This window comes from Peromyscus maniculatus, chromosome 20 (genome assembly GCF_049852395.1).
Source record: "Peromyscus maniculatus bairdii isolate BWxNUB_F1_BW_parent chromosome 20, HU_Pman_BW_mat_3.1, whole genome shotgun sequence".
In the NCBI taxonomy this organism is placed as follows: Eukaryota; Metazoa; Chordata; class Mammalia; order Rodentia; family Cricetidae; genus Peromyscus; species Peromyscus maniculatus.
In genome coordinates, this window is record NC_134871.1 from 59,264,975 (window position 1) to 59,291,409 (window position 26,435).

The 26,435-nt window shown below is 39.1% G+C and overlaps 1 protein-coding gene across 1 annotated transcript in view; it reads right to left on the minus strand.

Moving 5' to 3' along the window:
* The window catches only part of Syt10 (synaptotagmin 10), a 60,165-nt gene that overhangs the window by 12,758 nt on the left and 20,972 nt on the right, over positions 1-26,435 (minus strand). The window contains exon 3 of the mRNA XM_042264851.2: positions 17,035-17,602. Coding sequence (XP_042120785.1) covers positions 17,035-17,602 — 568 coding nt within the window. The remainder of the gene's footprint in view (positions 1-17,034; positions 17,603-26,435) is intronic.

The window sequence follows — 26,435 nt, forward strand, 5'->3', positions numbered from 1 at the left end:
GAGACACTGTCTCAAGGTGGAAGGCAAGGACCAACACCCAAGATTATCCTCTGATCTCCACACATGTACCATCGCACATGGGCATCTGCATTAACACATGTGAATGAACACACACACACACACACACACACACACACACACACACAACCTTGATTCTCTATCTCTCCCCAGTCAAAATTGCAGTAAGTATGAAACCAAATAACAGCCAAGGTTGTCAAGGACAGAGAGAAACGAGAAGCCTTACATAATGCTGGTGGGGATGTAAACTAGTCTAGTCACTGTGGCAATCAGTATGGTGGTTTCTCATAAAATTAAATATAGATCTACCAGTGATCCAGATGTACCACTCCTGGGTATTTAGCTGAAACTCAAAGGCAACATATCACAGAGACACTGCACAACAATGTGTACTTCAGCAGTGTTCACAATAGCTAGCATACAGAACTAACCTAGGCATCTAACAACAGAAGAATGTATAAAGGAAATGTAGGAAATATGCACAATGGAATTTTTTTTTTTAGCCATAAAGAAGAACAAAGTTATGTGATGTGTAGGAAAGTAGAGACAACTGAAGATAATCATATCAAGCAAATTAAGCCACTGTCAGAAAGACAGATATATCTTATACATAGCTGCTATATTTTATATAGGTACATAAAGACTATCTATACACACACATGCACACACACATTTTCTACTAGAGGAATATTTTGATGCCGATTGATCAACAGCCACAAAGATTGTAAACACTGAGTAAGATAATTTAAATAAAGCATAAGGAATTCAACATAGATCAGCAGATGATAGAGGATGCTGTCTTATTCGTTTTCACACCTTGGCAGTGAATGGCACATTAGCTTTCACATAATAAATGTTGTGTATCAAAAACCTGTAGCCAACATCATGCTATGTGGAGAAAACTTCAAAGCATTCCCACTAAGATCAGAAATAAGACAAGGATGCATATCTTCTTCGTTCCTACTCAATAGGAACTTAATAGGGCTTAAAGTCTTATCTGGAACAATAAAACAGAAGGAGGAAATAAAAGGGATCTAAATAAGAAGAGAAATCAAAGTCCTTCCATTTGTAGACAACATGATCTTATACATAAGAGACCCTAAGGATTCTATCAAAAGTCTCTGAGAACTAAAAAACAGCTTCAGAAAAGGAAGAACACAAAATTAACACACAAAAATAAGTAGCCTTCCTTCATATTAATGATAGTGAACTGAAAAAGAAATCAGTGAAACAATTCCATTCAAAATAGCCACTAAAACAATTAAATAACTGGTAATAAATCTAACAAAGAAAATGAAAGACTTCTTGTTGTAGGATGATCTTTTTGTACACTGTAAAGATATGTCTTTGCCTAAAGTGCCTGCTGATCAGTTTTATAAAAAGCTGAATGGCCAATAGCTAGGCAGGAGAGGATAAGCAGGACTTCCAGGCAGACAGAGGTGCTGGGAGGAGGAATCTACATATGCAGATTTTGCCAGCAGACTCACAGCAAGTCAGACATGCTGTATGGAAGAAAGGTAAAGAGCCACGTGGCAGAACATAGGTTAAAAACTAGGGGTTAATTAAATTATAAGAGCTGGTTGGAAACAAGCCTAAGCTTTCATAATGAATAATAAGTCTCTGTGTCATTATTTGTAGGCTGGTGGTACAAAGCAAGTCTGATGAAAAAGCTTTTTATAATAAAGTTTTATGAACAACTTCCATAACAAAGCTTTAAGACACCGAAGAAGGAAATTGGGGAAGACACTAAGAGGTGGAAAATCCTTCCTTACTCATGGATGGGAAGATTCAAAACAGTGAAAATAGCCATACTACTAAAAGTAATCTATATATTCAAAGAAATCACAATCAAGACCCCAGGGACATTCTTCATACACACACACACACACACACACACACACACACACACACACACACACAGACACACACATCTCTTAACACATGTATGGATGCAAAAAAAAAAAAAAAGACCAACAATAGCTAAAGCAGTCATTTGAAAAAATAGTATTATGTCAGGTAGCACTGTACCTGATTTCAAGTTATATGCACAGAGCCACAGGAATAAAAACAGCATGACGCTGGCAGCAAAAAAACCAAAAAACCAAAAATACATAAAACACATGGATCAGTGAAATCGAATAGAGGAACCAGATATATGTACAAATAATTGTGACTACTTTTTTTTTGTTTGTTTGTTTTTTGGTTTTATTTTATTTTATTTTTTCAAAGAATCCAAAAATATACATTAAAGGACAACATCTTCAATGAATGGTGCTGGAAATCTGGACATTAACAGGTAGAAGAATGAAACTACAATCATATTATCTTGCCCTGCACAAGACTTAATTCAGAATTGTTAAAGGCAAAAATAGGGATTACAATGTATATGCTAGATCCAAAGTGGGCTCCCAAACCCCAGAAATGGCAGTGCCATAGCAATGTCCTAAATGACAGTGTGGGCTCAGTTCAGGCTGGACTCTCACCAGGTAAACAGAAGGATGACTGCCTAAAACCAGCATTTCTCAGAAACCTTGACAAGTGGGTTTCTATTGGTCCGGAAAAGTCGTTACTTCCCTTATCTGTCCCCTACAGCCAACTACCTCCAGAATGGGCATCTAGTTCCCTTTTAACTCAAAGTCTTCAACAGATCAAAGCCCCACGCTAGTTTCCAGGCTGTTCCAGCTAACTCGTCTACCTCCTGCTGCAACATGACCCCTTATAACTGTCAAGAATCTCCCTATCATTTTCTATTCTCTCTGAATCCCAAGAGATAGTCCTGGCAGTTTGAATAAACTTTTCCTTTCCACCCGTGGAGGGGTCTAGCTAGTGATTTCACTGTAGCCTTGATTGCAATATAAATATAGGTAATGATTTTCTAAACAGGATTCCAGTAACATGGGAAGTAAGACCAATGGAACCTCATCAAACCAAAAACCTTCCAGTAACATGGGAAGTAAGACCAATGGAACCTCATCAAACCAAAAACCTTCTCTATAGCAAAGGGAACTGTTAAGGGAGCGAATGGAATGGGAGAAAAATCTTTTCTAGCTAGTTATATATCTGATACAGGATTAATAACTAGAATATACAAGAAATTCAAAAAACTAAATGCAAAGAAAACAACTGGACTGAAAAATGGGATTTTGGACTGAGCAGGAAGTTCTCAACAGAAGAATCACAAATGGTTAGGAAACATTAAAAAAGTAGTCAACATTCTTAGATATCAGGGGAAATGCAGACTAAAACTAGTCTAAGATTATATCTGATTCAAGGGTACTAATGATAACAAATGTTGGCATGGATATGGGCAAAAGAGAACTTTATGCACTGTTAGTGGGAATGCAAACTGCTACAGTCACTTTGGAAAGCAATCTGGAGGTTTCCCCAAAGACTGTAAGTGAATCTACTACATGGCTCAGCTGCACTAGTCCTTGGCATATACCCAATGACTCTATATCTTTTTTTTTTTGTTGTTGTTTTTGTTTTTGTTTTTTGGGACAGGGTTTCTCTGTGCAGCTTTGTGCCTTTCCTGGAGGAAAACTCACTCTATAGCCAAGGTTGGCCTCGAACTCACAGAGATCTACCTGTCTTTGCCTCCCGAGTGCTGGGACTAAAGGCGTGTGCCATCATCGCCTGGCTATGACTCTATATCTTAATACAGAGATATTTACTTTAGCATATCAATGTTTATTGCTACTCTATTCACAATAGACAGGAAATGGAATCAGCTCAGATGTCCAGATTAATAGAGAATGGAAATGTGACGAATATACACAGTGTAATTTTATTCACCTTTAAAGAAAAAATGAAACAAAAAATTATACTGAATGAGGTGAACTGCCTTCAGAAACAAAAATGCTCATGTTCTCTCTTCTATTCAGATCCTAGACTTGACTCTTCAATTGTGGGTGTTTAACTTGGAGTTCCTCTCAAAGCCAGGACACTAGAATAGAGATGACAGTTCTAGAGGTGTCTTGCCTTAAAGGAAGTCAGTGGTAGCACATAGTTGAAATAGCACATAGATAAAATGAAGGAGAGGAGACGGTAAATTGGATGCAGAAAGATTCAAACAAGGAGAGGGCTGGGAAGATGAGGATGTAGGGTAATGAGGTAAGGAGTAATTAAAATGAAATGAATATTAAAAACTAGCTGACATGATCAGGAGCATTCAGGATGGTATGGCAGGAAGGTCCTGTGAAGGCTGTTCAGGGAGAAAAGTCATGAACAATCTTAGCCAGCTGTGAACCCTGGCACCCCTTAGGTGACATAGTGGCATTAAGTCATGGGGATACTCAACATAATTTTTAAAATTAAATTTAAAGCCTGCTCCAAAAGAAGGAATTCCTCTTTGGTACTGTCATCCCTGGCTGGGGAAGCCATAGTCCCAAGGGGAGAAGCTACTACTAATATTTTGTTACACGAACACAAGAGTGCTTTCTAGAGGCACATGCTCTTAGCTCCATCTTTAGGCAGGGACCCTAGAATTGTGCTACCAACTTCACTCATCCCCAGAATCCAACTGCAGCCCCTCTCCAGGTAAGAGACCAGGACCCACACTAAGAATTATCCCCAAGCTCATGACCTGCCCGAGGACCATGTGTCTTGTGCTGCCTTCTTGCTTCCCTCCAGGTAGGGACCTCAGACTCCTGCTGTCAACTCCATGCATTCTCACTGAACACTCTTGGCATGGACTTATTATCTTAGTTAGTCGTGTTTATATTGTCGCCTTATACCATAGATTAGTGAAGTTCTTGCCTCTCATGAGAGAAACTTCTTATTGTAGTGGACAGAGGTTACTACAAAGACCCACAACTGGTCAAAATACAGAGAATAATTGAGTGTAAAGTGCCAGTCCTAAATGGAACATCTGCATCTTATTTCTTGTTCTAAAGCCTGTGGAACATCTTGGAAGAGGTGGTAAAAAAAATCTTTAAGATTTTTGTAATTAGGATATATTATGTGAGAAAAAAATATATCTTGTATAAAAGGAAAAAAATGAAAAGAGATGGGAGATAGAGAGGACTGTAGTAGTTGGAAAGGGAAGGGGGAATGGATGGGGAAATGTTCAGGAGGAGTAGAAGAGGTTAGTTGGCTGAAGGTATGCTCAAGATACAGTGTATATATGTACGAAATTGTCAAAGAATAATAGTTTGATAGCTATTCTTGGTTATTAACTTGACTCATCTGGAATTAACTAAAATTCAAGCAACTGGATACACCTGTGAGGGATTTTTCTTAGTTGAATTACTTGAAGTGGGAAGACCCACCATAAATTTGTATCTTTTAGGTAGGAAAACCCGCCTTAAATCTGGGCCACACCTCTGGTGGCAGCCTGTATAAAGGGCATGGAAGATGGAAGCTCTTGCTCTTTGCCTGCTTGCCCTCACTCTCTCTGGCAAATTCATTTCTTCATCAATATTAGAGCCTTCTTCAGGATTCTGAAGACCACCTGGGACACCTATCCTCATGGACTGAACAACTACTGGATTCTTGGCCTTTCCATTGAGAGACAGCCATTGTTGAAATAGAAGTCTTTCCATCCATTCAGACATTCTGGAGTCTGTTGGATGCTGGTTCACAATTGAGACTGATTCCAGGAGACTCAAAGATGCATTGAAGCCCTCCAGTTAAAGTAGGAGCCTATGGAGGTCAGGTGATTAATGAGGTTTTGGCTGATGTCCAACTCATAGTAGGTCCAGTGAGTCCCTGAAATCATATTGCAATTATTTCTCCAGTTCCAGAATGTGTAATTGGGAAAGATACACTTAGAAGTTGGCAGAATTCCCACATCGATTCCCTGACCTGTGGAGTTAGGGCTATTATGGATGAAAAGGCCAAATGGAAGTTTTTGGAGTTGCCAGGGAAAATAATGAATCAAAGACAACACCACATTGCTGTGGGGTGTCCAGTATACTGTAAATATATGTTGCTATGATTGATTGATAAATAAAATGCTGATTGGCCAGTAGCCAGGCAGGAAGTATAGGCAGGACTAACAGAGAGGAGAACTGGGGGAACAGGAAGGCGGAGTGAGAGAGAAACGTGGCCAGCCACCATGAGGAGAAGCATGATGTAAGACACCGGTAAGCCACGAGCCACGTGGCAAGGTATAGATTTATGGAAATGAGTTAATTGAAGATATAAGAACAGATAGTTTATAAGTAATATAAGAGTCTGAGTGATTATTTTATAATTTTATAACTGGGCTGTGGGACTGTGGGGGTTTGGAGGGACCAGGAGAGAAACTCTCCAGCTACACCACATCCCAGGAGGAATTACAGAAATTAGTGCAACCATCAAGGACTTGAAATATGCAGGGGTGGTACTTCCCATCCTATCTCCCTTGAACTCTTCTATCTGGCCAGTGCAGAAGACAGATGATTATGGAGAATGACAGATGACAGTCAAATCATGAATCAAGTAGTGACTCCAATTACAGCTGCTGCACCAGATGACAGCACATTCCTCACGTGAGCGTGTTACTCTGCCTCATGTACGAAGTGACTGGGAAAGCTGCCAGCTTTGAGTGGGGCCTGGAACAGGAGAAGGCTCTTTGAAAGTTCCAGGCTGCTGTGCAGGCTGCTTTACCACTTGGACCACATGATCCAGCAGACCCAATGGCACTTGAGGTGGCAGTGGCAGCTAGGGATGCTGTCTGGAGCCTTTGGCAGGCTCCTCTAGGTGAATCAGAGGAGATCTTTGGGATTTTGGAGCAAGACTCTACTGTCATCTGCAAGTAACAATTCTCCCTTTGAGAGACAGCTCTTGTCCCGCTATTGGGTTTTAGTTGAAACTGAATGTTTGACAATAGGTCAGCAAGGTGCCATGAGGCCATCAAGAGCTGTGAGTCATAATCTGGGTACTATCTGAACTACCATACCATAAAGTAGGACACACACAACAGTCATCTATTAGCAATTGGAAGTGGTATATATGTGATCAGGCTTGGGGAGGTCCTAAAGAGACAACCAAGTTACAAGAAGAAGTTGCCCAAATGCTTTCTATGGTTTCTACTCCTGTTACAATGCTGTCTGCTTCCAAGCATGCATCTGTAGTCTCATGGGTTATTCCATATGATCAGTTGACTGGGGAAGACAAGACTAGGGCATGGTTTACCAATGGTTCTGCACATTATATAGGCACCACCCAGAAGTGGACAGCTACAGCATTATAACCCCTTTCTGGGACAAGCCTGAAAGATACTATCAAAGGAAAATCTTCACAGTGGGCAGAACTTAAGGCAGTACACATGGTCTTACATTTTGTCTGGAAGAAGAACTTGTCAGATGTGTGATAGTTCACTTACTGATTACCTGTAGCCAAAGGATTGGTTGGATAGTCAGGGACTTGGAAAGGCTGTGATTGGAAAATTGGTGAGAAAGACATCTGGGGAAGAAGTATATGGATAGATTTCCTCAAATGAGTGAAGAATATGAAGATTCTTGTGCCCCATGTAAATGCTCATCAAAAGGTGACTTCAACTGAGGAGGAATTCAATAATCAAGTAGAAAGGATGACCAGTTCTGTGGACAGTCAGCCTATTTCCCTGGCCATCCCTGTCATTGCTTAATGGCCCCATGAACAAAGTGACCATGGTGGCAGGAATGGAGGTTATGCATGGACTTGACCACATGGACTGCCACTCACCAAGCTGACATGGCTACCACTGCTGCTGAGTGTCAGAGAGGCCAACAGCAGAGACCAACACTGAGACTCGGATATGACACCCTTCCCCAGGGTGAACGCTCAGTGACTGGGTGGCAGGTTGACTACACTGGACCCCTTCTTCTGTGGAAAGGACAATAATTTGTCCTTATTGGAGTAGATACTCATTCTGGTTATAGATTTGCCTTTCCTGCATGTAATGCTTCTGCCAAAACTACCATTTGTGGACTTACAGAATACCTTATTCACTGTCATGGTATTCCACACAGTATTGCTTCTGATCAAAGAATTCACTTCGCTGTCAAAGATGTGTGACAGTGAGTGTACCATGATCACAGTATCCACTGGTAATATCATGCTCCCCATCATCCCAAAGTAGATGACCTGATATAACAATAGAGTGGCCTTTTGAAGATATAATTACAGGGTCAATTAGGTAGCAGAAGCCTGGGTAGGGACCAGGGTTATCTAGAAGGTGGTATATGTTTTAAATCAGCATCCAATCCAATATATGGTATGGTTTTTTCCATAGTTGGGATCCATGGGCACAGAAATCAAGGGGTGGAAAAGGGAAGAGTTCCACTCACTATCACCCCTAGTGACCTACTAGAAAACTTTTTGCTTCTTGTCCCCACAGCCATAACTTATTCTGGCCTATATCAGGGAGCACTCCTGCCAGGAGACACAACAAACATTGAACTAGAAGTTTGGACTTCTCCCTAACCACTTGGTGCTTCTGGCGCCTTTAAACCAATAGGCTAACAAGGGAATAACAGTGTTAGGAGGGGTGAATGATTCAGATTACTGAGGGGAAATTGCTTCTCCACAATGGAGGTAAGAAAGATTATGTGTGGGGTGTGTGAGACCCTCGGGTGTTTCTTGGAGCTACCATGTCTTGTGATTAAAATCAACGAGGAACTACAATGACCCAATCCAGGCAACCATTGTTGTAATAGTTGGATCATAACCTGTAAAGTACTCTAATAAATCCTGTTGTGGAATATTAGTTTAAGATGTGCTATATTTGTTTATGCTGTAGAATATTTTTTTAGTGATGCAAAGATGTATTGCATTCTTCTATGTTGCATTTGTTTAACTCTGTAAAACTGTGTTGCTTTGCTTGTCTAAAACACCTGATTGGTCTAATGAAGAGCAGAATGGCCAATAGGTAGGCAGAGGAAGGATAGGTGGGGCTGCCAGGCAGAGAGAATAAATAAGAGGAGAAATCTAGGCTTGAGAGAAGAAGAGTGTGGAGTAAAAAAAAGGAGAGAGGATTCCAGGGGTCAGCCATCCAGCTATACAACTAGCCACAGAGTGAGAAGTAAAGAAAGAAATATAGAATAGAAAAAGGTAAAAGTCCAGAAGCAAAAGGTAGATGGGATAATTTAAGTTAAGAAAAACTGCCTAGAAATAAGCCAAGCTAAAGCCAGGCATTCATAAGTAAGAATAAGTCTCCATATATTTATTTAGGAGCTCAAGGGCAGGTCCCCCAAAAAGTAAAAAAAAGCCAACTAAAAAAATCCCCCCATATATATATACACACACATACACATTCTACCAGCTGTCTCTCTAGGCAACTATGACTAATACAAATATATCTGAAAAATAAATGATAAAAATTATAAAACCTGAATCATCTAAATAGTTTAATGAATAAACAATCACATGTCTAACTGATCATGTTCTTTTCTTTCATCACACAATCTATTAATTTTTCTACTTACTGGCTGGTGAATCTCATCATTCAATGGTTCATCTCATGGTTTCAAAAACAATATAATCTGGCTAACTGTCATTGACAGGTAAACATAGACATGAAACTGTTGAATTGGCCAAAGCACCCAGTGGCATACTCAGAAAGCAAAACACACAATGAATGTGCAGCTTCTAGAGGCTCTGAGTCACCATAGCGAAGCTCATGTCTTATGTCACAGAGTTCTACCTAAGTGCCTACACTCCATATGCTGAGGCATTTTAAGGGCAAATGAAGGAATGTAGTAGTAAAAACGATGTGGTGCGTATGCATAGCAATGCCACACAAGTTGAATCTCCCAAGAAAGGGTGTTTTTCGTTCAAGAAGCAAAGATATGAATGAATAAAATGCACAGTTATCAGTTATCTAGGAGACCACCATGGCTACAGTCACGAGAGATGAATCTAATGAGGGTGACCAGCCATATGGCCTCAGGCAGAGTTCCACAACATAGATGACCTAAGGCAGACCTGTGTATGCAGCTGTGATGTTCTGAGCTGCCCTGGGCACTAACTGAGCACCATACCCCGGCGCTCCTATGTTGTTAGCCCACCACAGTAAGCAGGAGGAGTTCCAATTACTGTCTCGTAGCGCTGTGGCTTTTAAAGCCCCATTTAAACCCTACCATGTGGTGTACAGTAAATAACCCTGAGTCAAGTTGAAAGAGCTTTAAAATTCAGTGTAAATACAGGAAACGTACATTACAGTTCTTTTCCCCGAGGAGGTCACAACTTCTTGTTAAAATACTTATTTATTGTTACTTTAGATAAAATTCTAACAAGAATGTTTATCTGCCATGTCAATCTACAACAGGTGAAAACTCACTTGAAATCTAAGGAGACAATTAATAGTAGAAATAAAAATAGTTGTAAAGAAATGAAAAGTACCTATAAAGACACAGTGTAGATAAAAAGAAGCAAATGTTCTAAAAATAACAATAATCTAGAGTCATTCTGGATCTGGTAATGAAGAAGGAGAAATAGCCCTAAATACATAGTAATTTATGTTCTTAACATTTTATTAGAAGCGTAAACAAAAATTAATACTAACTGATGACCTGTGTCATCAAGATAAGGAAGTGCATTTTGTGTATTCTATTTAGGTAGAGAATTATGCACTACTGTTGCAATTACTGTTCTCTAAAGTGCTTAAAATAGGCGGACTTCTGAGGGATGCCTGAAAATTTGCTCATGTTGTGCTACTCTCTGCAATATTATGGTAAGAGTTCCCCTTCTTAGAAATTTGCAAACTCTTATATCTCTGGGAAAACAACTATTTGAAAACTTACCGGAAAGTCTAATACTTGGCATTCCATAACTTTTCTTCTAAAGAGTATCTTTAACCAATTTAATCCATGCACACACTAACTTAGTTAGGTGTTTACTGGGACAGTACTCTAAGAACATAGTTGGGAAGTGAAGAGTATGAAGGAAGGCAACAATGATCAATGATGCAGATTTATGCACTTGATTTCTTTGTCTTGGCTACACCATCATTTTATACAGGTGTAAAGAATTAAAGTGATGAGACGTCACAAAGAGTAAAAACGATTATAGATATACATATGTATATATGTATATGTATTATATGTATTGTGATAAGTATTCAAAAATAAGCATGAGTAGTACACATGGGAAAAAGAGATGTCATGATATTCATTGAAGCTTAGGATAGGCAGCTGATGGCTTCTAAGGAAGCCAGAAACCAGAGGTGTTAGTGAGCTGGAAGAGCAGGAGCTTGGCAAAGTGGAAAGGATTCAAGCCCTGAGTCAGAAATGATGGAGATGAAATTGTAAATCTTCAGGATGAGTGAGGCTGGCCAATCACAATGTGCGCTTGCCATCCGAGGATAAGGACCTGCACCTAAAACATCTATGCAAAAGTTTGGTTGGGCAGTACACCACTGTAATCCCAGTTTTAGGGAAATAAAGACACGGGCATCTCTAGAGCTCACTGGCCAGACAGTCTTCTTAAACTGTTGAGCTCTAGCTTTTTAGTGAGTGACACTGTCTCAAAAATACCATGGAGAATGATCGAAGTGGATACCTGCCTCAAACTGTGGCCTTTCATGCATGCTAACATATATGCACGTCCATCCACACACGTATGGATATGCACACAGATATTAACAAATATCGTACATCTTCCATGTATTAATTCCCAAACAAAGCAAAAAACTTGATCTCCTTAAACTTGAGTTTAGTTGGAAGTAAAACGGGAATAATTTTTACCTTACAAGGTCAAGCAAGCACTTTATGTAAACAGATACAATAACAATAGCAATACTATTTGCAATACATCTTTATCTTTTTTGACCTAGGTTTGGAGGAAAAAGAGAGAAGAGGTAAATTAAGCAAAACAGGGATGGGGGTTGTTGCCTGAGAAAAAGTCTCTGAATTCAGGGATATATTAGGAAGTAGACTAATGAAGACTTATTGAAAAAAAACTTCAAAAAGCCACTGGTTGCTATGGTTACAGCAGTCATCACTTCTACTTAGCACCCTAAATGTAGCCTGCCTTCCACATTTCCTTGAGGGTAAGAAAACAAATGGTTTTCTGTAGTAGACTGCTAAAAGCAAGATGTGTTTGTTACTAAGTAGATCAAGTGAGCGCCTTCATCAAATTACTAGTCCTTTGTCCACATTCAAGGAAACGTATTTATAGTGAAAATCAGAATGGCGTACTGCATTCAAAGAACGATAAAATTCTTATTATGTTTTTATTAACACACCTCATGGAATTTAATCTTGAGCAATCTACCTACCCTAACTTGGCCTCTCTCTGTCCTTGGTATAAAATGAAGGTGTTCAGTGAGGTGAAATAATTTGTTTTCAAGCTCAGTGTTTATAATTGCAAGCACTAGTTAAAAACAAGGCCCACGAAAGCACGTTCAAGAATGTCTGAACCTGGGTTGGAGAGATGGCTCAGCAGGTTAGAGAAGTGGTTACTCTTCCAGAGGATCAGGGTTCAATTCCCATCACCCACCAGTATCTCACAATCACCCGCAATGCCAGTCTCAAAAGATTTCACACCCTGTTCTGACCACCCACAGATACCTGGCATGCACAGACATACATGCAGGCATAAAAAAAAATCCGTAAATATAAATACATCAAAATAAAAACAGTAATCTCAGAGCAACAGTCTCAAACTTGTTTGCTATAGCGGATGGAGAGTCAGAAAAGCCTGCAAAGGATCAATTGGCATTAATAGCTCAAATTTAAGAGAAGAAAATGTGGTCACAAAACATAGATATTGCTTCAATTGCTAGAAAATGTGCCTGATGAGGGAGGCAGTAATCCTCAAATCAGTCGGCATTTAGGTTCATTTAAGTGGAAATGAATGAGGAAAGCCTTAAAGGTTAAATGGATATACATGTTATTTAGATTGCGTGTGTATAGTTAGGATGTCTGGAAGGAATAAGGACATTCTAAGGAGACCAGGTGTTCCTCCTCATTCTAACAATCTGGACTATTGAAACAAGGTACCCAAGGGCTTGGGGTTTGTCTCCAAAAAATCTCACGCTGGGAAAAAGGAAAGGTTGAATCCTTGTGCCTTCCAGAGAGTGGAAGTTCACCTTGAAAAGGAGATGCCACACGTTAACAACAACTTTTAAGATTGCCTGGCAGGGGAGACAGATTGGGTCAATGTTGGGCAGAACCAAGACTACACAGTGATGCATCTGTCTCTTCCTTCATTTTAAAATTTACCCTCATGTCAGAACCCTGAAGATGGACTTGGCCAAGGGAGGGGAGGAGTGGAGTGATGGTGTCACTGGATGTTTTTATCCCTTTCCCCAGTGTGACCACCTTGAATCTGCCTTTACTGCTTTTTTTTTTACTATAGCCTGTCTGCTTGGTTGGTTTACTAAGTATAGTTGGCTGAATATGGCTTACTGGGGTCATCCAGTTACGGGCTCTGACCTTCAACAACTCCAGTAACACTGGGTTCTGCTAAAATCCTCAAAGGGATGTGGTGTGGGTCTTCTAGAGATCTTACAATACAAAGTCCAAACTTCATATCAGGACATATTATTATCATTACGAATTCCTTGTTTTTCTCTCACAACCCCCAAACTCTGATTCCAACCATATCAAATACCTTATCAGTCTTTAAAGATTTGTTCATCCATCACCATGCTCACATTTACTGAGAACACCCCCAAACACCTGGCACTTGGCTAGACATGGGGACACTAGTGAGCAAGATAAATGCTGTCTCCCAAGGTTCTTACAGCTGATTCTGAACAAGTATCTTGACCTTTCAAAATGTCACACAATTAATTAGGGGACAACACAGTATAAAAACACAGGTCTTTATCATCTTAAAGCATCTTAGGGGCTTGGGGGTTTAAATAATAGAACGAAGATTAAAAAAAAAACAACCTATCTAATTCATGCCAATGTTTCTAATTTTCAAAGGAAGGTGGCAAATAATCTGAGGAGAAGTAAAGTAGATTGCAGCGGTGAAAGCCTCCGCAGAGGCTCTGGGATGGTAGGATGGACAAGGACCAGGCCATGCAGCAAGCGTTTCCAGGACAATGTCTTTCAATGCAATTGGACATTGATAACACTAGCTGTATTTTAAATGGCCTGTCCTCTGAAGCTCCTAATGAACTTGGATTTTCTGGGGTTTGGTGGTGTTTGCCTGTTTTCCTGGTGTGTTAGACAGGGTCTCAGTCTGTTCTCTCTGTAGCAAAGAATGCCCTAGGACTTCTCATCCTTCTGCTTTTATTTCTCAGCTGGGATTACAGGTGCCGTGCCCCTACACTCAGTTATGCTGGAAATTAAATTTCAGGCTTTGCATACAAAGCAAACACCCAGCCAACTGAACTTTATCTCAACTTTAATTTTCTCTGCTGTCAAGATGAGTTCCAATTTTCACAGCTAATACAAATTAGTGGGAGGAAGGAGATTTTGCTAACCCACAGCCTGTGCCTGTAATACTGCCTACTGGTCTCCTGGTTAAGCAAAGAGACCAACACCCCAGTCACCAACCTTTCACCACCAAGGAAACCGGAATGTGGTCATTTTGAAAATTGTATCAGTGAGTATATCATCTCACAGTTAAAGTCCAGAAGAAAATTCATTAATAGCAAAATTTAAAAAATGGCATCATTGGATATGATTTAAAAATGGATCTTGTGATAGATCGAGTACAACTGAAAGCAAAATGAAGAATATAGCACCAGAAATGAGAAAAATCCATTTAAAAAGTTTTAAGTACTCAAAAAATTAATAAATAAACGATAAAATGTATTTATTTATATTCAACTGGAAGATCAGTGGGAGCATTCAGTACTCCAAATGGCTGGCCCTAGGAACAAGATACTCCTTTTAACTTTTCAAGCCAAGGTTGACTCTTCTACATAATACTTGGAAAATACTGAGTTAGAAAATGAATGTTAAGAAGTTGTGATGATGTACTGTGTAGCCTAATAACAGAGAACAGAACAAGCCACTAGATTAAACATAGAGGCCAGGCAATGGTGACACACACCTTTAATCCCAGCACTTGAGATCTCACACCTTTCATCCCAGTATGTGGGACATCACATGCCTTCAACCCCAACAGTAGGAAGTAAGTAACATGGTGGGTGGAGAAAGGTGTGTAAGGTATGAGGAGACAGGAACTAAAGCTTTCTGGCTGAGGAAGCTCATTCAGCTGAGGGCTTTTCAGTTGAGGAGTTGGTGAGGTAAGAGGTGGTAGCTGTGGCCTGTTCCTTTGTCTTTCTTATCTTTCAACATTTACCCCAATATCTGGTTCTGGATTTTTTATTAAAAGACCATTTAGCAATTCATGTTACATCTGGTGCCCATTATTATTTTAGACAAAAAAGGGGAAATGTGGTGATATATTGTGTATCAAATAAAGCTTGCCTGAAGATCAGAGGACAGAACAAGCCACTAGATTAAACATAGAAGCCAGGCAGTGGTGGTACACGCCTTTAATCCTAACACTCAGGAGGCAGAGATCTGTCTGGATCTCTGTGAGTTCAAAGTCACCCTGGACTACAGGAGATTGACTCAGTCTAGGAGGGAAACAGAGCCAGGCAGTGGTGGCACACACCTTTAATTCCAGTACTTGGGAATCACATGCCTTTAATCCTAGCACTAGAGAAGTTGAGACAGGAAGTGATATGGTGGGTGTCGAAAGGTATATAGGCATGAGGAGACAGGAACTAAAAGGCTTTTGGTAGAAGCAACCCTTTCAGCTAGAGAGTTTTTCAGGCTGAGGAGTTGGTGAGGTAAGAGGTGGTGGCTGTGGCTTGTTCCTTTGTCTCTCTGATCTTTCAGCATCTACCCCAATATCTATCTGGCTCTGGGTTTTTTAATTCAAAGACCATTTAGCAATTTGTGTTACAAGAAGTAATAAATATATGAAGGCAATCTGATGGTAAAAAGTAAAATGGTTGACTTTAAAATGAATAAACCAAAACAAGTTAATAATTTAACCTGAAAGCAATTCTCTAATTCCTCTTCTGTAATTCTGGGGCAGACACACGGCCTTATAAAAGTGAACTGAAAAAAACTCACTTTTTTAAAACAAAATTTATGCTTCATTGAAGTGTGTAACAAGAAAATGGTTAAGTAAATGGATAACATAGTTAGATATCATATATTATGTGGCCAATGATATTGTTCAGCAGGTAAAGGCCCTTGCAGTGTAAGCCTGGGAATCTAAATTTAATCCATGGGAATCCATGTAAGGGTAGAAAAGGACCAACTAACTCCACAGATGGGTCCTCTGACCTCCTCAATAAGTGTATGCCATGGTAAGTGTACCCACACATATTGTGCACGCGCGCGTGTGCGCGCACGCACACACACACACACACACACACACACACACACACACACACACACACCACATAGTTGAAAGCTTTAAAATGATAGAGATCATGCACTGAAACAAATTAGCATGGAACAAAATCAGTGTGAAAATAAAAGTTCAGAGTAATCACAATTATTTCAGTGTATCCAGAGCAGAAACAGGAAAGTAATACCCCAAACATTTACATAAGTGGTAGCGTTGTGGATTACTTTATTTCTATTGTGTTTTTACCGCTTTCAAAATTTTCTGTACTAGAGTTGATATCATTTTGTATTGGAAAATACATGTCATAAAAAATAATTCTAACATGGGGAATTATCTTTTGATCCTTTAGCATCCCATAGTACTGTAACCATGTGCATTCCATGGAAGCTTCTGTAGCCATGGGTTGTTTCAGATCAAACCATGTGACACATCAGTGTACATCTCAGGTTTGGCCTGTGAAACAAAATCACTTTAGAAAATGAAATTCAGCATCAACTATGGAGAAACTGGTATTGGGGACAGGTTACACGTAAGTATTTTGTGAAAGAAAGTCTTACAATTTGGAGTCATGTGTAAAAACTGCTTTGCTTTTACACCTGCTAATGTTCCCTATGCCGTATTAGGTTCACATGTTATATTGCTGTGGGATCAAATACCACCTTGGCAGGAACTTGGGGTTCAAGTTCTACAGCTTTATAGAGTTTACTCCAATAATGTGGGCAATGATTGCTCTTAAATAACAGCAGAGGTCAAAGAGAAGTTGGTGGATTTATTGCTTACCGTGGTAGCACAGTGGATATCTTTCCATACTGTGGCTTCCCTGGAGAGATCAGAGACTTCGAATAAGTTATCAAGAATCACTTCCCCAATCATGTCGTGTCTGGAAAATCTGTCAAAATCATATATGCTAAAGTGTAGTTTCCGGTTGCTTAGCTGATCGTAGGCCACTGGAAACTGAAATATCTCATCAAACAGAGGGTTTAGTGTCTTCCTGTGGACACGTGTCTGGAATTTCTTTTTCCTGTCTGGAAGAAGATACATCTTCACGTAAGGATCGGAAGTTCCTGTAAAATCTTTAGCTGGGAGATCTAAAGCTTTGATAATATTAACAACTAGGAGTTCGTTTTCATAATCATACTGGAGCGTAAAGTTAAGTTTCCCACAGGTTTTCACATCGTCTTTTCTGTTGCCCTCGGAGTCAACTGATTTCTGCTTATAGAGCTCTGGCTTTATCCTCCCAATGCTGGTCCTTGTTTCTCCTCTTTGTAAAACAGGCTCAGTGCCCATGCTAAAGTCAACACTGGAGACGTTCATTTGCCTTGGTAGGTGTCTCCTGAAGGAATTGTGGCTGTACACACACATACACACATACACAAAATCATTTTGGTTAGTCATTTCTGATGGTAGTTATCTATACACCCTCCCCACCAGCCAGGATCAGAAAAAAAATGCTATTGTCCACATGTAGGATTATTAGACCTATGTCTATATCAACAGTGTCCTACACTCAAATGCTGCTAGGAGCTACTTTGAAAAGCCAGAGTGATAATAGTCAAAGAAAAAGAAATCTAAAATTTGATAAATAATTGAAACACATAGATATACATTTTAGGGAGTTTCTGCCCTTTTTTTTCACTCATAAACACATCATTAAATGCCATTGTGAAGAAACAGCATTCTCAACAATGTTCTACTCCACAAACATCATGCATGTCTTCATTCATCACTCCCATCTAGACTGGAGAAAGTTATCCACTTGGTCATCTTCTTTACATCTGGATATTTCAGTTTCACGTTTTAGCAGCTCCCCTACTAAAACAAAACCCTATAAAAACATATTCTTACATGCCAATTATTTCTCATCTTCAAGATAACTAGATGAATATTTACTTTTAAAATTTATAGAGTTGTGACAACCCAAGTGAACATATCTCCCTTGTTTAACTTGGAGTGGGCCTCAAAACTTTAAGGACAAAATAAGAATTAACAATTTTAATGGGGCAAAAATAAGTCTTAAAAATTCCAACTGAATATATCATACTCATTATTATCCCTACACATTTCCAAATATTAAATATACTAATCTTGTGAGTGTCATGTACATATAACTTGAATTGAGATCCATTTCCCTTATACATCCTTTGTGATTTCTGTCTAGTATGAGCTAGGCCAGTCCGTGAGTCTCTTGCAGGCTTCATTCCAGGTCTTTTTCTCTTCAATCTAGCCATCAAAAAATTACAGTTTTGGATTATAATTCCTGGTTGAGTTGGAAAGTTCTGCAGATATGTCCCGGCTATATAAGATTCTACCCCCATGTCTCTAAAGCTCCAAGATTTCAAAACAGATGTCCCAATAACCCTCAAACTCAAGAAGATTCATGATTTCCTCCCTTTTGCTGCCACAGCAAATTCCTCTCCTACAATCTCTAGCAGCACCAAATAATGTGTTGTATTAAGTAACCATAAAAATGCTGAAAAAATATTCATATATACCTTATATAACATTTTCACTTAGACATTATATATAACATACTTGTATACACAAAACTTCAAAGCTTACTTGCTGGAAATACCTTAAGGTATAATTTTAGAGGTTTTGTTTTCACTTATTTAAATAGCTATCTGAAATTGGAATAGCATATGGACGCTGAATTTATAAGCCAAATCATGATGATTCCATGGTGTAAAAAAAATTCTAAGTATATTATTAAAGTATATTTTGTAATATGTTTATATATTCAAAATATATTTAAAACAGCAACATAAATATTGTAACAATTTATGCTATTATATAATAATAATGACTAAATTAAAATTTGACCATAATTGAAAGGTTATTATTATTATTATTATTATTATTTTTGGTTTTCTGAGGAAATAATATTTTTATACAAAGAAATATACTATAAATCTCAGGTCAGACTAAAAACTTATCTATTAAATTATAGTTAATTTAAAAATCAAAACTCCAGTTTCTGTAACTGAACATATAAATATATATATGAAAATATTTACTAAGACTTGACTGTAAATCCTGAAGCAATCTGTCTCCTTAGACCTATTCCATTATAATTCATTAGACATTCCATGTAATGAATATTGACCCTAAACTTATCCCCAAATAAAAGGTCAGAAGCCTGCATTATATGCAGAGTAAGGCCAGAGAGAATTTATGAGACAGCAGGAAAAATTTCCCACAGGCTCTATTGTTGTTATGAAGCATTGAAGTGTCCCACTATAATCCAATTTGCAAATCAAGTCGGGGTGCTAATCACTACTTAATGGGGCAACCCTTAGCTTCTTGAGAACAATGTTCCTATTAAAATCACTTTCACTGGTCCAACAATTTTGATTTGTACGAACAGAACCTGAAAGATGTTAATTACTGAATATTATCAGCTTATTTCATAATTTCAAAGACTTTCCAACATAATAATTTAATTCTCTGTGCTCTCAAAACTTGGAATTTTCTTCTTTATACCTCTGAATGTGATGTGCATGGTTGTAGAGCTACTGATGGGACTCACTCCTACAGGGTCCCTTCTAATGGGATAAAAACTGTAGTGTCACTTTTGTTCAAGGAGCATTGTCCTAACTGCAGGGTGAATGGTGCCCATTTCAAATCAGTTCAGCGAGTAGGTTAACAAGAGCACTCATTGCTACAGTGTTGAACTAGCACCATTGACAACACACAGCTTTCCTCTCTTCCCCCTTTTCTCCTTTTGAATGGCAGTGATTAGCAAAATTTCAAAGAAGGAAAATGTGAACCATTGCACCTCTTACCCCTCAAACTTCTGGAGGCTGGTATAAGCACTCTGGGAGAAGTGCTGGATTGTAAAGGACTACAACTGGATGTGTGTGTGTGTGTGTGTGTGTGTGTGTGTGTGTGTGTGTGTGTATGCATGTATGTATGTATGTATGTATGTATGTATGTATGTATAAAGGCTAACTGCACAAGCCATTGAGTGTATGAATTTTTTTTTAAACTTTATTGCTTGCTAGAAACCGAGTCTAGCCTTCTCATGTGGTTGCTGATGCTTTCTCTACATTTCTTATTCTACTGCTTCTTGGTCTGGAATACTCCATAGCTCTTGTCCCCCAAGTTCAGAAATAAAATGCCACTTCGCTGATTTGTCAGCTGAGCACTTCTTCATGGTAATCACTTGTTCTTAGTCCTGTATTGCTAATCAATCCATTCCCTTGAAACTACATTATTTTAGTCTCCTGGTTCCATATCACTTTGGACACTTCCATTCTAATTGTCACCATATACTTGCTTCTTCCCAAAGTTTGATCTCTAAGTTCAACGATCTGCTCCCCTACAGTGATATCTTATTTCTTAAACACTATCAAGCAAATAGTTAGATTCTGTCTTGTCATTAACTGGAAACTATTCCACAGCTCCAACTTTGAGCATACTTCTAATCAATATTTCCTACCTTTCCACGTTCTTTTGATACTGAAGAATTAACATCAAGAAAGGAGAATTAATGATGCAGAGTCAGAGAGGAGCATTTTTAAATGTTATGAAGGCGAAGAAGACATAGCAACAAGTGATGATCTGATAGGAGACCAAGGCATTGGTTGTTGTCTTAGGGAGGGTTTCCACTACTGTGATAAAACACCATGACCAAAAGCAACATGGAGAGGAAAGGGTTTATTTCATCTTACACTTCCCAGGAACAGTCTATTACTGACAGAATCCAGGGCAGGAATTCAAGGCAGGAACCTGGAGACGGGAAGGGGAGCAGAGCCATGGAGTAATGTTGCTTATTGGCTTGCTTCTTATGGCTTGCTCAGTTTGCTTTCTTATACAACCCAGGACCACCTTCCCGGGAGTTGCATCACCCAAAAGGCCTGGACCCTCCCACATCAATCATTAATCAAGAAAATTTCTTACAGATTTGCTATAGGTCGTCTGGATGGAGGCATTTGAAGGATTGAGGTTCCTCTTCCCTGATAACTCTAATTTGTGTCAAGTTGACACAAACAAACAAACAAACAACAAAAAACCTCATGACATTTGACTCTTTGAAACTTGGCACAAAAATACACCCCTATTCAATGATAAACATTTTTTTCTTGTTCAACTCTAATATCTGATATTAATACTACTATTACAATATCAAGCATAAATAACATTAGAAGTCCCACAGTCTTTAAAAATTCAAACATTTTAAAAGTTCAGTCTCTTGAAAAGACCTGAAATCTCTCAATTGTGGGCTCCTGTAACATATAAAAACAAGTCACATATTTTCTTATTCCAAGAATGAAGACCTAGGGGTAATCACAGTTAAATCAAACCAAAACTCATAGGTCTAAACTGAACTACAAAACTCAAAGCAAAGGAAGTCTCACAGGTAGAATGAATCAAGCCAAGGATAGACTATCAGGACTCATAGAAAAAGTAGAAGATCTAGGCTGAATAAGCAAGGAATATGAAAAAAATTTAAGCACAGAAATAAACATAAGGAAAATGTAGGACTCCATAAAAATACCAACTCACTGAACTATAGGCATAGATGACAGAGAAGAAACTGAAGCCAATGACATAGAACATACCATCAACAAAACCATAGAAGAAATCTTCTCTAAACTAAGAAAAAACATACACATACAGATAGAAGAAGCACACAAAACATCGAGTAGACAAGACCGGAAAAAAAATCCTTGTGGCCAGGCAGTGGTGGTGCACGCCTTTAATCCTGGCACTCGGGAGGCAGAGGCAGGCAGATCTCTGTGAGTTCGAGGCCAACCTGGGCTACAGAGTGAGTTTCAGGAAAGGTGCAAAGCTACACAGAGAAACCCTGTCTTGAAAAACCAAAAAACCAAAAAAAAAAAAAAAATCCTTGTGGCCTATCATAGTTATAATACTAAGTATACAGAGCAAAAGAAACCTGTGTTGAAAGTGACAAAGAGAAAAAAATGCAAGTCACATAGAAAGGAAAATTCATCAGAATAACAGAGGATTTCTCAATGGAAACTTTGAATGTAGGAAGAGCCTGGAGCAGGGCAGGGCATTAAGACCTGAAAGACCTTGATGGCCGAGCTTAATTAATATACTCAGCAAAATTACCTCTCATAGTTAAAGGAGAAAGGAAAACTTTCCATTATATTAACAGTTTGAAAACTATTTATATACATCAAGCCATGCCTAAAGATAGTACAGGAAGCAACATTTCGGGCTGAAAAGAGGAATGAGCATAATAGAGACCATGGAAAGAAATACAAAGTCATAATTACTAAACCATGAAATTCCACTGAGAACACAAACAGTAACATCAAAAATCAACAGTATGATGACTTCAACTAACACACACACTTCAATAATAACTTTAAATATTAATGGTCTCAGTTCTCCTATCAAAAGACATAAGCCATATATTACACAGCCATAGTAATAAAACAATATGTTACTAGCACCGAAATGGACACATTAGACCAATGTAACAAAATTGAAGATCCAAACATGAGTACAGATAACCTCAGTCACTCAATATTTGACAAAGATCCCAAAAACATAAGATGAAGAAAAGAACGCATCTTCAACAAATGGTTCTAGGAAAACTGGATGCTCACATGTAGAAGAATGAAATTAGACCCACATCTATCAACCTGCACAAAAACTAGCTGCAAATGGATCGGAGACTTAAATGTCAAGCCTGAGACACAGAAACTGCTAAATGATATTGGTGTAGGGAAGGATGTGATGAATAGGACTCCATTTGCCCAAGATATAAGGCCAAAAATGAGCAAGTGGGACCTCATAAAACTAAAAAGCTTCTGCACAGCTAAAAAAAAAAAAAAATCCCCCAATCAACCAGGTGAAGAGGAAGTACACCAAATGAGAGAAAAATCTTCATCTCTTCGTCAGCTACACATCTGGCAGAGTATGGATATCCAGAATATGCAAAGAGCTTTAAAAAAAAAAGAATCATACAACAAGTGACTCATTCAGAAAATGGGCCTGGGACCTGAATGGAAAGTTCTCAAAAGAAGATAAAAGAACAAGTAAGAAATATATAAAAAATGATTTCCCCCGCCTACCAATCAGGGGAATGAAAATCAAAACAACTCTGAGATTTAACTTTACCCCAGTCAGAATGATAAAGATCAACAGAAGAATTGACAAGGGGATACAGTGGTGGGGGGAGGGTGATGAAAACAACCCTCTTTCACTGTTGGGAGGACTGCTAACTGGTCCAGCCACTCTGGAAATCAGTGTGGAGAATTCTTTTTTAAAAGAATAATTTATTTAACTTTATTTCATGTGCATTGGTGTGAAGGTGTCAGATCTCCTGGGACTGGAGTTACAGACAATTGTGAGCTGCTGTGTGGGAGCTGGGAATTGAACCCCGGTCCTCTGGAAGAGCAACTAGTGCTCCTAACCCCTGAGCCATCTGTCCAGCCCCACAGTGTGGAGAATTCTTAAAAAAACAAAACAAAACAAAACAAAACAAAACAAAACAAAAACCTAAAAATAAATCTGCCATGTGACCCAGCTTTAATCATTTGTTGGCATATATGTGAAGGATTAGATTTTTTATTTCACAAATGTTTGCCATGTTCATTGGTTCTCTCTCTATTCACAACACCTGGGAAATGGAAACAATCTAAATGTCAGCAGACAAATGGATAATGAAAATGTGGCACACGTACATTATGTAATACTATTCAGCCACACAGAAAATGAAACCATGAAATTTGCTGGTAGATGGACAGAACTAGAAAAGATCATATGGAGTGAGTTAACCCTCCCAGGAAGATAAACATTGCATGTTCTTCTCAGGTTCCTAACTCCAGTTCCTCAGATGTGAGTACATATCCTGGAGTAACTACAAAAACCAGGAAAATCAAAAGGGACCATTGCCAGGGTGGAGGAGCAATAGAGAGAGGGAACTACCAGGGTACAAGTGATCTTAGGGGGAAATGGGGAAATCAGTGGGGCTCTACTTAGGGAGGAGGAGGGAGATAAACACAGAAGATGGAAGAGGGAAAAACAGAGTACTTACAATCAATATAAGCAAGTTTGTGCATCATACTGTAAGTTAAATTTTCCTATCTTGGTTGACAACGCTCCTTCCAAGAACCGAAGGCTGTCAAACAAAACCTCAACACCAGTCACCAGAAGACCCCTTTTGAGTCAGGGAGTAGTCCAAAAGACCCCTCAAACCTTATAGACTACTGTTGTTGCCTTTGGCTGTTCTCTTGTGATGGAAGTTCTTATTGCTGAAGAATCCATGCACTTGAGACACAAGGCCCAGAAGCCTTGAGATGCATATGACCTGAAAGCCCACTTATTCCCTGAGGACCAGCTTTTATGGTACCAGAAGCTGCCTTGTAAGCTTCCAAAGGAGGGAAGCAACTAGTGCACCTACCCAGCTATGGCACCTAAGAACCACAGCAATGACCAGCAGGATAACTCTGAAAGGTGCATTAGTGCCACCTTGGAGGCAATCAACAGTTCTCCAAGACTGAAGACTCACTCAACAAGTGGGAAACCATGCCTGGTTCCGGAAACCTAGCTAACTTAGGACTAGTGAAGTCATAAATCTTAGAGATCCTACAACTGCATTAGTATGCCAGCAAAAATCACTAAAATTTATAAATATTTGTCCTTATACCCACAGACAGGTGCAGTTCTCATCCCTCATCAAGGAACTTCTCTTTGCAACGGAGGAGACAGCTACAGAAAACCACAACCAACCAAAATGCATTGATGTGGGGCCCAATCCCAAATGATAAAACACTCCTGTACCTAAGGCTCAGGGAACACTGTGGAAGAGGAGGCAAAAAAAGATGCTGAGATCAAGGAGTTTGCTGTGAACAGTGTCTTCTAGAAATGTCAGAAGCTGTACCCAGAAAGCCTCACCAACATGACTGCCTAAACATGAGCTGAACAAGAAAACAATAGACATGCCAAAGTGCGTGGGGGAAGCCCAGGGGGCCTCAACCCTACACAAAGAACTACAGACAACTAATGAATGTTGAGAGCAAGAGAGATAGTCTTTCACAGGGAAGAGTACAACAAATAGTCAGCCCTGAAAAGATGTAACTTTACATAGACTGAGCAGGTTGTGTTTATAGGAATATATATGCATATAGACAATACATGTATAACAATAATGAATGAAAATAGAGTCCATGAATTTAAAAGAGAGCAAGTAAAGGTATATAGGAGGACTTGGAGGGAGGAGGGGGTAGGGATGAATGATGTAATTACATTAAAAACTCAAGGTAAAAAATATATCTTAAAAATTATCAATAACATGATTAATATAACAAATCTTAGATTCATTTTATATTATTTCTAGGACCTTCAAAAGTGTTCTGACCAAAAGTATTTTGGCCTTAAATTTCTGTGTTCAGTGTGCCAGTTCAGGCTTTCCCTTTATGGCAACACTCTTTTGACCGTCATGAGCCCTGCTCTTGGGTGAGCTGAGCTAGGTTCTGAAGAACAGATGTAATCCTGAGCTGAACTGACCTCCTATCTGCACCTTTCTGTCCCTCCCCTCCCTTGACCTCTGGCACAACATCCCTGGCCTATTGGAATTACCTCTTTTCTTTCCTGTCTGCCATTCTTCAGTACTTTATTAGACTGTGGTGTTCATAATATCAAAAATGGCCATTTACATAAATGATTTATGCTAGGGTCCTTGTGACAAAAACCATGAGACATGCTAGGACTCATCTGCATCATAAAGAAGCAGCCAGTCAACCTAAAATTAGCGTTAATTTTAATAGAAATTACTGTTTATTAGAACCAGAAAACTAAAATAGATTCAAACCTGAAGAATCTGTTTTCTGGTTGTTGTGTTTGGTACAGCCTCAAGGCAGGAAGTTACCCTTGGGGCTGGAGAGATGGCTCAGAGGTTAAGAGCACCGACTGCTCTTCCAGAGGTCCTGAGTTCAATTCCCAGCACCCACGTGGTGGCTCACAACCATCTGTAATGAGATCTGGCACATAATAAATAAATAAATGTTTAAAAAAAAGAAGTTACTCCATTTGAGAAAAGCAGCAGGTGCGCTCACCAACTACACCCCTTTTACAAGAGAGCTTGGGCACTGACTTCATGACCACATGACTCATGAACTTTCAGCTCAAGGAGACTGAACTTTGTTTTGCCTATTGTTCGGGGCAAACTTTGGTTCTTGATATCGTAGCTAGCTACATATTTTTCA